The sequence below is a fragment of the Drosophila serrata genome, unplaced genomic scaffold (assembly GCF_035046125.1).
Source record: "Drosophila serrata isolate PLE 108 unplaced genomic scaffold, ASM3504612v1 contig_302, whole genome shotgun sequence".
Lineage (NCBI taxonomy): Eukaryota > Metazoa > Arthropoda > Insecta > Diptera > Drosophilidae > Drosophila > Drosophila serrata.
The window spans coordinates 1,179,001-1,193,684 of NW_028257200.1; the positions used below are offsets into that span (position 1 = coordinate 1,179,001).

At 45.5% G+C, this 14,684-nt stretch overlaps 6 protein-coding genes across 9 annotated transcripts in view; 4 read left to right on the forward strand and 2 right to left on the reverse strand.

The window, feature by feature from the left end:
* The first annotated feature begins 18 nt into the window (after positions 1-18).
* Positions 19-1,265, forward strand: epsilonCOP (coatomer subunit epsilon). The gene has a single exon (XM_020948275.2). The coding sequence runs from the start codon at positions 263-265 to the stop codon at positions 1,181-1,183; it is 921 nt and encodes a 306-aa protein (XP_020803934.2). The 5' UTR covers positions 19-262; the 3' UTR covers positions 1,184-1,265.
* On the reverse strand, positions 1,206-2,103 carry Phf5a (PHD finger protein 5a). Its single transcript, XM_020948277.2, has 4 exons — positions 1,773-2,103; positions 1,520-1,710; positions 1,373-1,458; positions 1,206-1,291 (listed from the first exon to the last, which is right to left on the reverse strand). Exons 1-4 carry the CDS (start codon positions 1,822-1,824, stop codon positions 1,285-1,287), a joined length of 336 nt encoding a protein of 111 aa, XP_020803936.1. The 5' UTR covers positions 1,825-2,103; the 3' UTR covers positions 1,206-1,284.
* A 24-nt stretch (positions 2,104-2,127) lies between these two features.
* LOC110180586 (coiled-coil domain-containing protein 102A) lies at positions 2,128-8,401 on the forward strand. 2 transcript variants are annotated; one of them, XM_086837267.1, is made up of 8 exons: positions 2,132-2,444; positions 2,507-2,577; positions 2,641-2,680; positions 2,760-3,280; positions 3,340-3,880; positions 6,289-6,455; positions 6,584-7,220; positions 7,418-8,401. In XM_086837267.1, the coding sequence occupies exons 1-8, from the start codon at positions 2,301-2,303 to the stop codon at positions 7,424-7,426; spliced, it is 2,130 nt and encodes a 709-aa protein (XP_086693393.1). In that variant the 5' UTR covers positions 2,132-2,300; the 3' UTR covers positions 7,427-8,401. The 2 variants fall into 2 exon arrangements, with proteins under 2 accessions (XP_086693394.1, XP_086693393.1); XM_086837268.1 differs by lacking the exon at positions 6,584-7,220 and having other exon boundaries at positions 2,128-2,444.
* Positions 3,994-6,263, reverse strand: LOC110180581 (glutaryl-CoA dehydrogenase, mitochondrial). The gene is made up of 2 exons (XM_020948272.2): positions 4,978-6,263; positions 3,994-4,875 (listed from the first exon to the last, which is right to left on the reverse strand). The coding sequence occupies exons 1-2, from the start codon at positions 5,444-5,446 to the stop codon at positions 4,082-4,084; spliced, it is 1,263 nt and encodes a 420-aa protein (XP_020803931.2). The 5' UTR covers positions 5,447-6,263; the 3' UTR covers positions 3,994-4,081.
* Positions 8,402-8,419: 18 nt separating the features above from the next.
* On the forward strand, positions 8,420-9,954 carry LOC110180582 (carbohydrate sulfotransferase 4). The gene is made up of 3 exons (XM_020948273.2): positions 8,420-9,143; positions 9,201-9,377; positions 9,434-9,954. The coding sequence occupies exons 1-3, from the start codon at positions 8,554-8,556 to the stop codon at positions 9,762-9,764; spliced, it is 1,098 nt and encodes a 365-aa protein (XP_020803932.2). The 5' UTR covers positions 8,420-8,553; the 3' UTR covers positions 9,765-9,954.
* Positions 9,955-10,537: 583 nt separating this feature from the next.
* LOC110181459 (carbohydrate sulfotransferase 4) overlaps positions 10,538-14,684 on the forward strand; it is a 50,029-nt gene continuing 45,882 nt past the window's right edge. For 2 of the 3 annotated variants that reach the window (XR_015272671.1, XR_015272672.1), the window contains exon 1: positions 10,538-11,871. Coding sequence is in view for 1 of the 3 variants with exons in the window: in XM_086837269.1 (XP_086693395.1) it covers positions 10,892-11,871 (980 nt within the window). In the remaining 2 variants the exon portion in view is untranslated. The remainder of the gene's footprint in view (positions 11,872-14,684) is intronic. The other variant, XM_086837269.1, reaches the window with a different exon arrangement.

The following is a 14,684-nucleotide window of genomic DNA, read 5'->3' on the forward strand; positions in this document are numbered from 1 at the left end:
GGGACAACAACAGGTTTTACTCTCGCTCTCTCTGTCTTCGATTACAGAAAAACTAGTGCTAAAGAGAAACAAAATATATAAAATAGTTATAATAAGATGAATTCTCGCATTGGGTCATCATGAAACCACCTTATTTAGTGACAGACTGTAATGGGATTTTTTCAAATGCGATACGGTCACACTTTGACAACTCGACGGAAAGCCAGCTCACCCAAAATAATAAATTCAATATTTCTTTGCAATAAGCCATTAAAATATAAAAATGAGCAGACAGCAAAACGAAGAAGACACCAACTCAGTGCTGTTCGATGCCCGCAATGAGTACTATGTTGGCAACTTCATGGGCTCGATCAACGTTGTGCTGCCGGAGCAGGGAACTGCTGCATCGGAACTGCTGTCCTACATGTACCTTTCCTACTTGGCGATCGATTCAGGACGCATAGTGGCTTCGGACATCAAGGAGAACAATACCACGCCCCTGCAGGCTCTGCGTCTGGTGCACGAGGCATTTGAGCAGCCGTCCCGCACGGAGGAACTGCTGGAGAAGCTCACCGATAAAGTGGCTGGCGACGAGGATGAGACCAACATCTGGCACATTGCTACCGCGATTGTCTACTGCCATGATGGACAGTTCGAGAACGCCCTAAAAATCTTACATGGCTCTACGAATCTGGAATCGATGGCATTGTCTGTGCAGTGCCTGCTGCGCCTCCAGCGCGTGGACTTGGCCAAGCAACTGGTGGCCAAGATGCAGGAGATTAGCGACGATGCCACGCTGACTCAACTGGCACAGGCGTGGGTAGCTCTCGCCCAGGGCACGGAACAGATGCAGGACGCTTTTCATATTTATCAAGAATTCTGTGAGAAGTTCAAGCCCACCCCGGCTTTGCTAAATGGTCAGGCGGTGGTTCATTTGGGCCTCGAGCGCTACGAGGAGGCGGATGCCGTCCTACGCGAATCGCTGCTGAAGAAGCACAACGACTATGACACGCTCATCAACCTCATGGTTCTAGCTCATCTCACTGGAAAGCCGGCAGAGTCTATCAACCGGAACCTGGAGCAGCTTCGCCAGTTCTACCCCAAGAGCGACTTTGTCACCGATCTGGACAAAAAGTCCGCGGAGTTCGACCGCCTCTGTTTGCAATACGACATCGGTGGCGAGGAGAAACTCCTAACTATCTAAGCATAAGAAGAAACTCCAAACATTCATTTATCCAAACCTATGTTTATATGTTAAATTACAATAAAAATGTATTAGCAATGTACGAGGTAGTGGAGAGGACATCAGTAGCTGTAAAGAAATTATAATTAGTGGGAATAATTTATGTATAAATTCAAACTGTTTCGTGGCTAGCTACTGGTGGATGCGTACTTTTGTTTGAAGCCATATTTCTTGCGTTCATAGAACAGATCAGTCTTGGAGCTTCCCAGGTTCACGATCTTGGGGCAGCCGTCGCGCTACAAATGGATATGTAAAAGATTATCGGAATATACACCCTAAAAAACGCCCTGAACTCACATCCTTTTCCTGTATGGTGCAGGACTTGCAGTAGTATGCATCGGATACACCGGGACCACCGCAGATGACGCACCTGCCTTGGTAGGAGCCGTAGTTGCACTCATCGCAGATGCGGACAAGGGTGCAGGGCCGCACATAGGAGTCGCAGATCACACATTTTCCGTCGTCTTTCTCACACAGGCGTCCAATGGCTACCGCATTATAAAGAACACGATTATAGACTGAAATATGGTGGAAATATGTGAGGACTTACCCACGCCGGGTTGTTTGCGGCAGAAAATCAAATCCGGATGATGCTTGGCCATGTTTTAATTGAGTTTTTCGTAATTATTGAGGGAAAACAATTTCTGGAAAAATATTGCGGCTTTTCTGGTGTGGCCGTTAGCGGAAGTGTTTTCAGTGTGACCGCAGTCCGTCTGAAACAATAAACCACCTACATGTAAAGAGTTTTTAAGTGCTCCAGCTTGGTTTTTGAAAGATAAATTTTTAATAAAGTTAAAATAAAATTTTTTTTTCGCAAATATGGCGAAGACAATATCCTCGATGTGCGTTTATACAAAAAATTTAAAAATTAGAGACTACCAAGTTGCAGTAGACCATTCACATGCACTCGTAAACAACATCAGCTGATGACGTTTACAGGCGAATGCCACTGCAATTTATTTTCTGTATTCAGCCAGAGCTTTGTTCCACAAAAAACTGCATGTAAAAATTCCCAAAATGCAACAGCGCAGCTAAGAAGTGTGTGGACCAACAGCAGTTAACAGCCGACACTAGCGAAATGTCACAGGCGGCATCCACAACGCAGAGTGCAGCCGCTGCTCCTGTGGGGGGCAGCAGACGCCCCATGACCAACGATGTGGTGGGCGTCATGGGGACCACCATGTCGGCCCGCTACGGCGAGACCGAATGGGAGGCGCGAGAGGTTTGTGAAGAACTTGATACTTCTATTCCGCACATGTTAAACTCTTCTCTTCTCACTGACAGTCTCAGCGGCAACGGGAGTTGCACGAAGCTCGTGCTAGGGCGGCGCAGATGGAGAAGACCATGAAGTGGTGGTAAGTACGATGCAACTAGCGAAACCCGGCTTATCTGTTAATCACACAACCTACGCTTTCCAGGTCCGACTGCACTGCCAACTGGCGAGAGAAGTGGAGTAAGGTAATCGTGGTTGCCATAGCTTCCCGTTGGGTCAATACAGCCGGTGTCTAATATCACAACTTTTTCTCACCTCCCGCAGGTGCGTAACGAACGGAACAAGGCAAGAGAAGAGTCCAAGCAGCTGAGTGTCAAACTGGACGTCGCCATGAAGGAGTCACACTCCCTGAAGCGGGAGAAGAACGATCTCGAACTGCAGATCACGCAGCTGAAAAAAGAGATGGAGAAGGTGCACACGCTAATGATGAAGCACGCCGGCCAGTTTCATCGTGCTGACACCAGCGAGGACGCGGAGGCCAATGGTCGCGACGCCAACTGTTCGCCGGACATCTCCTCGGATGGCCTGAAGAATGTCAACAGCGAGGACGGGCTGGTCACGAAGCTTCCCAACGATGTAAAGGACCTGGACATTGAGGAGTTTGCTATGAAGGGCGCAATGCCCAAGCATCTGACAGAGTTGGATGAAGCAGCTGCTGCAGAAGAGAAACGCCTGATTCAGCAGCTCTCCAAGGACGACTTCGATGAGGACTACTTGATGCAGAAGATATCCATGCTTCAGTTGCGTCTCGACGAAGCGCAGAAAACACTTCAGGCTGAGAGGGAGTGAGTAAACAAAGTGTTTCTATGATAATTCTTGGCTTAAATTTCGTTTTTTCGCTTAGTGAAAAGCTCGAGCTGCACAAGAGTATCGAGAAGCTGTCGCTGGAGATCCAGGATGTGCGCGGTCGTCAGGAGGAGATGCGTTCCGCTAAGCAAGAGGCTGTGCGCGAACTTCTTACACTGCAGGAGCAACATCGCGCTGAGATGCGTATCGTAAACAACTCGTTGCAGGAGGAAATCGCTGCGCGTGAAAACTTGGAGCGCAGGCTTACAGAACTGCGCACCGAGCTCGAGCATTTGCAGGCGGAGAATGCCTCAGAGTGGGGCAAGCGTGAGCGTCTGGAATCCGAGAAGTTGGCCATGGAACGAGATAACAAGAAACTCCGCGCCGAGCTACGGGACTACCAAGAGCGTTCCGATCGCAAGTGCCGCCCCATGCAGGCCAACGACGTTGAGGTACGGGCTTTGCAGCAGGAGCTCTCCGAGCGCAACAAGGAAATAAGTGAGGTGAAGATGTCGCATGCCAAGCTCAAGAAGCTACTGGCCGAAACCAACACTGAACTGGGCCATGCCGTGCGCCGTGCGGAGCAGTACGAGGCAGAGGTGAGTTAATCCACAGTCTAAAACCTTATCGTATGATATATATGGCGAGATTGCGCATATCAGCTTATCAGCTAAGGGAAACTGAGAGACCATTCGAAGATTTCGGCACCAAATTGGATTAATTTAACACATTTATTCACAAAGACACGCGAACATCGAACAGTTTGGTAAATGCAAAGAACTTTACTGATCCCTGGAGAATCAGTTGGCAAAAGCCGCCAGTCCAGTAATGGCCCGACCCAGAATCAAGGCGTGAATATCGTGCGTTCCCTCATAGGTATTGACCGACTCCAGATTCATCACATGCCTAATCACATAATACTCGTCACTGATGCCATTGCCGCCCAGCATATCCCTCATCTGTCGGGCAATGTCCAGGGATTTGCCGGTGTTGTTCCTCTTCAGCATCGAAATCATCTCAGGTGTATGCAATTTCTGGTCCTTGAGACGGCCCAAGTGCAGACATGCCTGCAGACCCAAAGCGATCTCGGTGGTGGCATCGGCCAGCTTCTTCTGGATAAGCTGATTGGCGGCCAAGGGCCGGCCGAATTGCTTTCGGTCTAGGGTATATTGGCGTCCGATTTCTACACAGGCCTCGGCAGCGCCCAGAGCGCCCCAGGCAATACCGTAGCGAGCATTGTTCAGACAGTTGAAGGGACCACTAAAGCCAAGGGCGTTGGGCAACAGCTGCTCTTCCGGCACTCGGATATCGTCCATCAGGATCATACCCGTGGGCGAGGCACGCAGAGAAAACTTGCCCTCAATCTTGGGCGTGTCCAATCCTTGGCCGGAGATCTTGCGATCCACCAGAAAACCGCGGAGTTTGCCATCTTCACACTTGGCCCAGACGACCATGACATCGGCGATGGGCGCACTGGTAATCCAAGTCTTGGAACCACTCAAGATGTATGTTTTGCTTTTGCTGTCGTACTTGGCACGGGTCTCCATGCCGCCGGGATCGCTGCCATGGTTGGGCTCAGTCAGTCCAAAGGCGCCTGGATAAAGTGGGAACAAGCATTGTTTACTTTTTTGCTTTTATTTTTTTAAATAAAAGTCGAGGTACTTTACGTAATAGGGATTCTTTGATGTGGACTCACCAATTAGCTTGCCCTGTGCCATGCTGGGCAGATAGCGTTGCTTCTGCTCCTCGGAGCCGTAGTCATAAATGGCGCCCATGGCCAGGGAGCTCTGAACACTGACGGCAGACCGATAGGCGGAGTCCACACGTTCCACTTCGCGGGTGAGCAAGCCGTAGGCCACACTGGAGACTCCAGAGCAGCCGTATCCCTTCAGGGTGCACCCAAGCACACCCAGGCTGCCAATCTCCTCCATGATCTTCTTGTCGAACTGCTCCAGGCGGTTGGCCATCTTGACGCGCGGCAGCAGTTCCGCCTGGCAGTAGCCGCGGAATGCGTCCCTAATGGCCACCTCCTCCTCGGTCAGCTGGCTCTCCAGGTTAAGGGGATCTTGCCAGTTGAACTTGGCCGCTGCCCCGGCCTTGGAGCTCGAGCTGGCCAGGCGACGGGCGCAGGGACTCAGTCTGCCGATTACACTTTGCGCAATCATCTTTCTACAGTTTTGTGTGTGTTTCTGGTTTGGGGAATAAGTCAGCCGGTTCTCCGCAGAACAGCTGCTTGGCACGACGTTCGACGAGAGACTGATGAAGAAAGCTCCAAGCTGCAGCGAGAGCCAAAAGCTTTCGATTCTCCCGCTGGTCTCCTCGCTCTTCTGGGTTTTTGTTTACCCGAAACAAAATATTGTTGTTCTGCCCACTGATCGTAATCTGCGGCGCGGGTTCTAAATTTTCGCACTATCGCATTTATTTCTGACTTGACGACGATAGAAACCAAGAGTGAAGGCGAGTGTGAAAGGAAACTTTTCAAGTGTTATCGCAGCTTGGCGGGGGTCGGCTCTCCTTATCACTGGAGGACGGAAGATACGCCCCATTTAGTGCGCTTTCTGCTTAGAGAACAGTGAAAAGAACGGGGGGATGGGGACAGTAAAGCGTCTCTGGGTAAAGTGGAAGATTTCTTACAGTTGAGGAACTAATCATAGGAATACCAGTTTTAATTAACCTTTTTTACTGTGAAAGATCAATTTTAAATATAAAACAAACACTACACAATTATTGATCTAATCAATTAGTATCTGTTCCGCTAGGAAGATAGTCTAGCATAACATTTGTCAATGATGTTCAGGATACTCTGACTCTGAATATAGAATAGATCATAACATGAAGTTGCATCAAATAATTCTTGTATTTAGAATTATTAAAGTCTTTTGTAGATTTTTTATTATATTAAGTTCCCTTACAATAACCTCCCGGTAATTTATCTTAATCAGACTCATGCTGTCTTTCTTGTAAACAAAAATCTGTATATATTATACCATCTAATTCATTGTTCCAGGTCAAGCGTCTACGCCAGCGAGTGGAGGAGCTGAAACGCGAGTTAGCTGGGGCCGAGGATGAACTGGATTCGGCAGTGAACCAAGTGCGGCGATTACAGCGCTCCAACGATGAGCTTGTGGGTCAGACAGAAGGCCTGCAAGTGCAGATTCAACATTTACAGAATAGGTAAGTCCCTTTAAAATATATTCACATAATAATACTAGTAGTCTTGCGACCAATTCTAACTTTAACTAACATTTCAATGGTGCTGGCTTACTATTAACTAACCCAACTCCTAACCCACTAAACCCTAGACGTGCCCCGAGCCCGCAGCTGCGGGGATTGGGCGGGGTGCAGCTCAGGAATAAGATAGCCGTGGAGCTGCCCAACGACTGTTTGCCGAACATTAACGACTTGCGTCAGATCTTCGATGACTCGCAGGCTGGCTTGAGGAGCTCCCACAATGGCAGCGATGCAGCTGCCCATCATGCTGCCTCCGTCAAGAGGTCAAGTCACACGGAGCGAACGCTGCTCCAGCAACAGCAGAGCAACTCTGCTGCCTCGGCTGCGGCGGCGGCTGCTGCAGCGGCCGCATTCTATGATGCCAAGCCCACGCATCTGGAGGAGAACATCTTCGAGTCGAAGTCAAGGAATCTAGAGTTCGAGCGGGCCAAGCAAAAGTTCGATAATCCCCATGGACAGCATCACCATCATCACCAGAGGCAGCGATCCGGAAATGGACGGTATGGAAGTGCTGGGAGCAATGCCAGCCGGGCGAATCTCGCTCTGCCACTCAAGGGAATGACAAACGGGGGAGGCAGTAGCACAGCTTCCAGCAAGGATGAGTTAAACCGGCAGCTGTACGAGGCTCATGAGAAGGAGCAGTCGGCTGGGGTGGGCTATGCCAGGAATAGCATTAATCTTGATGGTCTCAAGGTGTCCGATGATGAGGTGAGATTGCAGGCGGTGAAATTTATGATTTCTCATTTATTTTATTTTTCTTAATCAATGAGAATATGGGAAGTTAAAGGAGGTATATATATTTTATTATTTATTAACCATTTAATTTTGCCCTTTGTTAATTATTTTGTCTATTTAATATAGTATATTTAATATTGTTCAAAAATAATTACTTGATTTCGTTTCAGACTCCGTAGCTATGGTTCGACAAGCTTGTTGCTGGACGATGAGACTGAGGGCAACAGCGATTAAGACAGACATTCGTGGAACGGACAGCTAATGGTATTAAACATTTAGTATTAATTTGGAAATATGTACTTTAAAGTTGGTGGAGTATCCGAGTCCCAAATATGAACCATTATCCTAGCTTATATTTGGGGCTAGTACCAACTGGTTCCTTAGTTGATTTGTAAGTACCTAAGTAAGAACATTCGCAATTACGTATTTCAAAATCGAAAATAATTTATAACCTTATACTTACAATTACAATCACGTATGCATTAGGATATATTTAATTTTGCACCACAAATTCCCACCATAAGATCATCAGTAAGCTACGTTGGAAGATCAGAAAGCTTTTATCTTCAACAATATTCCATGTACTTTAAGGATAACTTCTCAAACTGCTTTTATGATGGCCATATTCAGCATGAGCTTAGCCTCTTATCATCCTCATCATCATCCTCATTGAAAACCCTTTGCCTTGATTATAAAATTAACAGACTTTACAGCAGATATACCTTCAAATCATATATACGTATTGAAGCATAATACAGGTGTTCGATTGTTGCGGAATACAAAATTAGTGCCAGAGATCTATAGAAATTTAACGAGATTTAATAGAACATTATCAATATGCTGCTGACCAATTATTCGAATTTATTTATATTTTTTTTACAAATCGAACTATTATCTTAGCGGGATATCCTAGTCCGAAACATATTCTATACATTTTTGAAAACTTAATTGTTCTCTTTGGATGTTTTTTAGCAGCATATTAGATCTTATGCAGAATACATAGAAGCAAATTAAAAATACATATATTTACGTATTAAATATGGTAATATTAGCGATTTAGTTTTTGAATAATAACCATTTTTACTCTTATTTAAAAGTACTTATATTAAATACACAAAATATGCAAATAAAGTTAGAATGTTACGAACAATAAACAACCAAACTTTGTGAAAAAGGGAATATTAGTTGGCTTTGGTTGGACCTTCTCAGTAGACACACATCTGCTCTCAGAAAAACTACACATGAAAATTGACTTTAAAATTTTTTGTCATACGCGTTTCGGAATATAAAAATTGAATTCACAATCATGGTCCAATTATCGCGAGCTACCAAATTGACGGGCATCTGTGTATGCGTCTACATGTCCTATGTCATCTTTGTGTTCTTCCTGCTGCCCTCGCTGATCCCGGACCCTGTAACCCTGCAACGGGCTGTGGTGGCCTATAAAACTCGTCATCTTGGAAACTTGAGCAACTACACGTTGGAAACGGGGGGCCAACCGGTCCGTTCACTGCTGGTCTCCTTCCGGGGCTCGGGAGCACTCACCCTTTTGGACAACCTGGCCCACCAGCCCGGTTGCTATCAGCACTATGCTCCACTGATTGCCTACCACAACCGGAGCACAGCGCAGAGGAGTCATTCTAAAGTTCTGGATGAACTGGTGTCACTGTACAATTGCAACTACAACAAGTCAGCGGAGATGATCTACTGGGGCATGCGATCGGCGGTCTTCCGGCGTTTCTACGGCGCCCAGTCAAAAACCTGCCTGACACATAGCTTGGCGGAGTGCTGGGATCCGGAGGTCATGGCTGGCGTCTGCAAGGTGCATCCATTCATCAATATGGCAGTGTACAACTTGAGGCTTGAGTTCCTGGTCTCATTGCTGGAGAAGGAAGGGTAAGTGGGTGGGATTGCCGATTATTCTTAAGCTATTCCTTTGATGGAACTCCGCAGACTGAACCTGCGAATCCTGCTGCTCGTTCGTGATCCTCGAGGAACGATGTATATGCGCAGGCAGAGCCAATGGTGTGTGGGTGAAGAGGATTGTGATGCCAAGACGCTATGCAACGACATGGTCAGCGATCATAAGGTGGCGGAAATCTTGTCTAAGAACTATCCCCGACGCTTTGAGTAAGTGCAGTTTTTTATCTTGGCTATTATATTATTAAAATTATTGTTCTTTACAGCATCATCCGTTACGAAGACCTGTTGGAGCATCCAGAGGAGAGCATCAATATGGTCTTCGACTTCTACGGGATACCTATGGACAGACCCAAAATAAGAACTCGCATGGTTAATCGACGAGGAGGCGAAGTCGTTGAGTCGCTCGGCTGGGATTTTCCCTGGAAGTACTCGAACCAGCCCGCCTATGAGTGGTTGCACAAAATGACCTTGAAAGACATTCAGGCTGTTCAAAATGTCTGTGCCGAGGCCATGGATCTCTGGGACTATCGTCCGATCCAGGACTTTAAGCACTTTTCAGCCGATAAATTTGAACCGAACATGGGGAAGGCCTAATTAAGAAAAATGTGACTAGATCGTTTATTAGTATATATTTCTGGGCGCAGATTAATCACAAGACAGACATAACATTAAATTATGAATAGGAATGAAAATTAACCAACAAGAAAGTTTCAAGTGCCAGAAGTGACTATAAAATTTGTGAGCATAACTTGAGTAAATTTATCATTTCTTTACAGAAAATTAATATATTTTGTTTTGTTTTGATTTTGATATGGTGGGGTCTGCCACTTTAGTAACAATAACTATATGGAATCAGTGGGCCATCAAGGATAAAATAGAACGGCTGGAACCTGTCCAAGGAATCTGAGCCGCAACAGACTGTTTTGAATTTCAAATTGCGTCGGCAGTTATCGAAGTATGACCGCATTTGTCTTTTGTCATATTTAAAGCTTTTGAACAAGTTGGCAGCACTGGCAGTGCTGCTATCCGTTTGGGTTATTGAAAGGCTATATTAGCTTTAAAAAAAGCTAAAAAACAGCATACTAGCTGAAATTAAGGAAACTCTAGTTCTGGGTTGAAAATAGCTAAATTTATTAAAATCTAGGTCTGCAATATGTGCAATTAAGAAAACTAGATCTAGTCTTTATAAGCTATTCCAATTTCAAATATAGCAGTAAGCTTAACTGGCAACATTGAGATGGAGCCACAGAATCCCACCAAACAACTTGGAACAGCTCAGATACAGATACATTTTTAGCGTTTTTCCCTCCAAAACAAAAACGATAAACACCAATCGGAAAGTGGCTATTTTCTAGTTGGAAACTCCAAAAGCTCTCCACTTTCAAGTGTGCCAGATACAAGCTAAGCTGGCAACTCTGTTGTTTTCATTTGTTTCGTTCGGTCGTGTCGCGGAAAAGCCCCAGCAGAAAAACAAAGATATTAATAATAATACGCGATATCTGCACCGATCTGTGAAATGCTCTCAAGCTGAGGGCGCGGGCGATAACTATGTGCGTGCGGGAACGAGCCAGCGGGCCAGTAATGTGCAAGTGCTGAGCGGTGCCAGTTACATCGTTACATTGCCAATTAGTCAATACCATTAGCCCTTGGCCGTTGGCGAACCATTGGGCAGTGGCCACCAGGAATCCAGCCAGGAGCAGCGCCTCGCCTCGCCGCGACCAATGAGCACAGCCGGCTCGGAGGCGGACGTGGACCTCGACCAGGACTTGGAGTCGTGCGCGCTGCTTAACGCGAAGGCGGAAGCATCGAACGGACCCGGACCCGGACTCGGACCCGTCGATACCGGCAGGACACGCGCTAAGCAGCGCATCAGCTTGAGCGGGAAGCGGCGACGCAGCCGAATGTCGCGCAGGGCTAATCTGATCGGCATCTGCGGCGTGAGCAGCCTGTGCATCCTGCTGCTGATCGCCACCACCCAGCACCGTCCGCTGACCACTCCGTTCAACCAGGCCGCTGGCCGGGATCAGGGAGCGGGGGCGGGTGCCGGTGGTGGCCCTGGCAATGCCTATGGCGTGGACGGGGGGCCGTCCAATTCTCTGGCGCGCAGCGCCTTCTACGACCGCTTCCAGCAGCAGTTGCAGCAGCAGCAGCCGTCCCAAACGGCCGTCTACAATCTGACAGCTACTATAGTGGATGTCCTGTCGGCTCAACGGTCGCGCATCCTCACCGAGATGGAGAACTTCGAGTATCCACGCGGCGGGGCCGAGCGCCTGGCGGACATGACGCCGGAGACGAACGGCACTCCGGTGCGCAGCGTGGTGGTCACATCGTGGCGCTCCGGCTCCACCTTCCTGGGCGATATACTCAACTCGATACCGGGCAACTTTTACCACTACGAGCCCCTGCTGGACTTTGGCATCAAGCAGATCCGGGACCCGGACGACCAGGAGCTGGCCGTGCAAAATCTGAAGAACCTGCTCAACTGCGACTACGCCGACATGCTGGACTACCTGAACTTCGGCAAGACGCACACATATCTCTTCGAGCACAACACCCGGCTGTGGGAGGTGTGTCGGGAGTTTCCACGCTTCTGCTGGCGGCCCGCCTTCCTGACGCGCTTCTGCCGCCTCTTCCCCATCCAGAGCATGAAGACGGTGCGTCTGCGGCTCGCACAGGCCGAGAAGCTGCTCGAGGACCCAAGGTGAGTGGGATGCAAGAGATCCGGAAAGAAAGTGAAAGGCTTAAGCTGACAGGCGAGTGGAGGCCTAGTATGTGAAATTAAGCAGGGGGAGCAGCTCAATGATGGGAGTAGGAGTAAAAAGATGTTGCAAAATATTGCTAGTGTTTAAAAGCAGGCCTCCGTTGTCAATTATATATATTTTTTCGATATTCAGTGTAGAAAGAAAGTTATATTTATATATATATATATTGCTTCCTACAATGCAGTATTTCTTACTCATCTTTTTGTAGTGCGTAGGTAAACGATAAGATAGACCCAATTAATGCAAAATCAAAAAGAAAACGGACTTGATAAGGTTCAATAATATACAGTGGAAATGGAACCTTTGTTGAAAACTGACTTGATTCTGGTATAATAAAAAAGAACAAACCCACTTCTTCGGTCGCTTATATTAACAATATTTAAATAGCATTTTCTCATTCTGTATTGACTGATTTATTACCCTCAAATCTGATTTAAACAAATTCTTATTTTTTTATTTATAAAAAACATATCTTGGCATTAGTTTTTAACTCTCTTAGTCTGTAGCTCTTTTATTTTATCTTTTTTTTTATAAATTGCAGTTTTTCCACATTATCACTCGCTCAATTGCCACAACAATTTCTCAATTCATCCATTCAGTTTTTATCTGAGAGCAGGCCAAGGCCCCTATTTGTGATAAGTCGTCTTGTGGCATTATTTCCATAGTTTTGCCACATTACTTCCTTAGCTAGCGGCCGGACAAGCCTTTTAGCTTATCAGCCAAGAATGTTTATCAAATTGTTGTGCCGCATAGAAAAAGCACACTTATTCAAATCAAAGTTTAGCTGATTGTTTTTAAGAAATTCTCAAAATGGCGACATTATGTTTATCACATTAATGAAAATCATTAACCTCTAATAATTTAAATTTGAAACAAGAGTTGTGCTAATTGATTTCGTATTATAGTTTCATTTATATCAAATCAATTAAAAATCGATACATGTCTGTCATGTCACTGATTTAACTACCAAAAGACAATCACATTATCGTTGTATTTTATGACCGTAATTACTTTTTGGGGTTTCCAAGATTTTAGAACAAGATATTTATATGACATTAGGTTCCTAGAAAGTTGATAAAGCATTGTGAAGATTACATTTCTGACTACTTGTGGCTACTACTTTTGTTATCGCCGGAACTGCTCTATAGTAAGTAGGTGCTTAAGTGAAGAATTCAGATTACAAATTATAAAATAATCCAGTAAGGAGCCATTACAACTTGACAAGCTATTTGTACTAAAGTATAGTGCTATTAATTACCTGATTTATCAGTTATAATATAATATTAATCGATTTCATTGGTAGGGCTTAAGAAACGCCTCACTTTAGACCCCCAGAAAAGTAACTCACGGCAAGTCAAACATTTTCAAGTATCAATTTCAAAGTATTTGCTTTTGTCTCAGCGAAAAGCACTTTTCTCTCGTTCCGAGCAAATCCTTTGGCAATACAATCGAAATCAAATCCTTTTCAGGCATCTCCCAAAAGGCGCAAACAAAAGTTTCATTTACATAATTTCCCATTTAAAATGTAAGCTGGCCCAACAAAGGCAAAAATCGATAAAATTAGTGTATAGAAATCTCTCTTTGGCTAAGCAAACCGGCAAAAGTAAACAAAAAACGAAAATGTATTTGATTGATGTGAGGGTCCTGGCTTTGTGTGGGCCACCAATCCACCGCCCTCCCAACCCACTTGTGGTTTCGATTACATTTGGAGCTGCTCCGTGGTGTAAGGACATCGGGGATATGTATTAGATCCGGCGTTTGTGTTCAGTTGGCTCAGTTGTGTCAATGTTATGCAAAAGATTTCCCAAAAAACAAATTTCAATCAATGAGAGAGCGAAACTGACATTTGTGCACAGATTTCAGTTCAATAAATAAACGAATCGAATTGATGGAGATAAAATTGCTGAGTGGAAAATGTCATTTGTGGCATTCTTTTCGCATGGCTTACAAATGCCAAATAAAAAAGAAATGTTTGATGTCGTTTAATGGATATTTACTGCCTACTGGTGTGGCCTTTCTTGGGTCCGATTTGTGGTTCCGGTACCAGAAGACAGCAAAAACAATTAACACACTAAATCATGAACTGAACGTAGTTTGTTTGGACTCCAGCAGTCTGCCATCCGGAAGTTAAGCCAGTAAATTACCAGACACTTTGAGTAGAGCTTGCGGAATTTCTCTTTTGGCCTGACTCTGTTCTTTTTTTGCCTGGTTTAGGCCATGCTGGACATGGATTTCCTATCATTTTAGAGTCTAAGATATATGGGATGATTCCTATAATAAAATTGGGTATATGAATCTCAACATACATACTACTTTCTTCATCAAATACCTTTTGAACCTCAAGCTTTAAATTGAATAATTGTTTACTTTACCATTAATTTCTTTATGGCTCCATTTATACTGCTCTTACTGCTTCCCATGAATACCTTCTTAAATTAGCTTTGCTCTTAAGGTTTCGGTCTGGCACTCAATTGTTAGTTTACCACTTTGCGGGCTGCAGTAAAAATTCTTTCACACTCTATTAACGCATGCCTGGAACCGCTATCCTACCTCGCTCCCTCCCTGCCTCCTCTCAGTTAAAAATGCATCAAAATTCCGGAAATGTTGACCGGCAGTTGGATTTATGTTTTCTGCGGCCAACTTAATCTCAGGCACCTCGTTCGTTGCTGCTCACTTGGCCACAATTTGGGTCAGTGAGCGCATTGTGGGGCAAAAAGCCATGCTCGGTGAGTCACTCACTCACTTAGAGGCC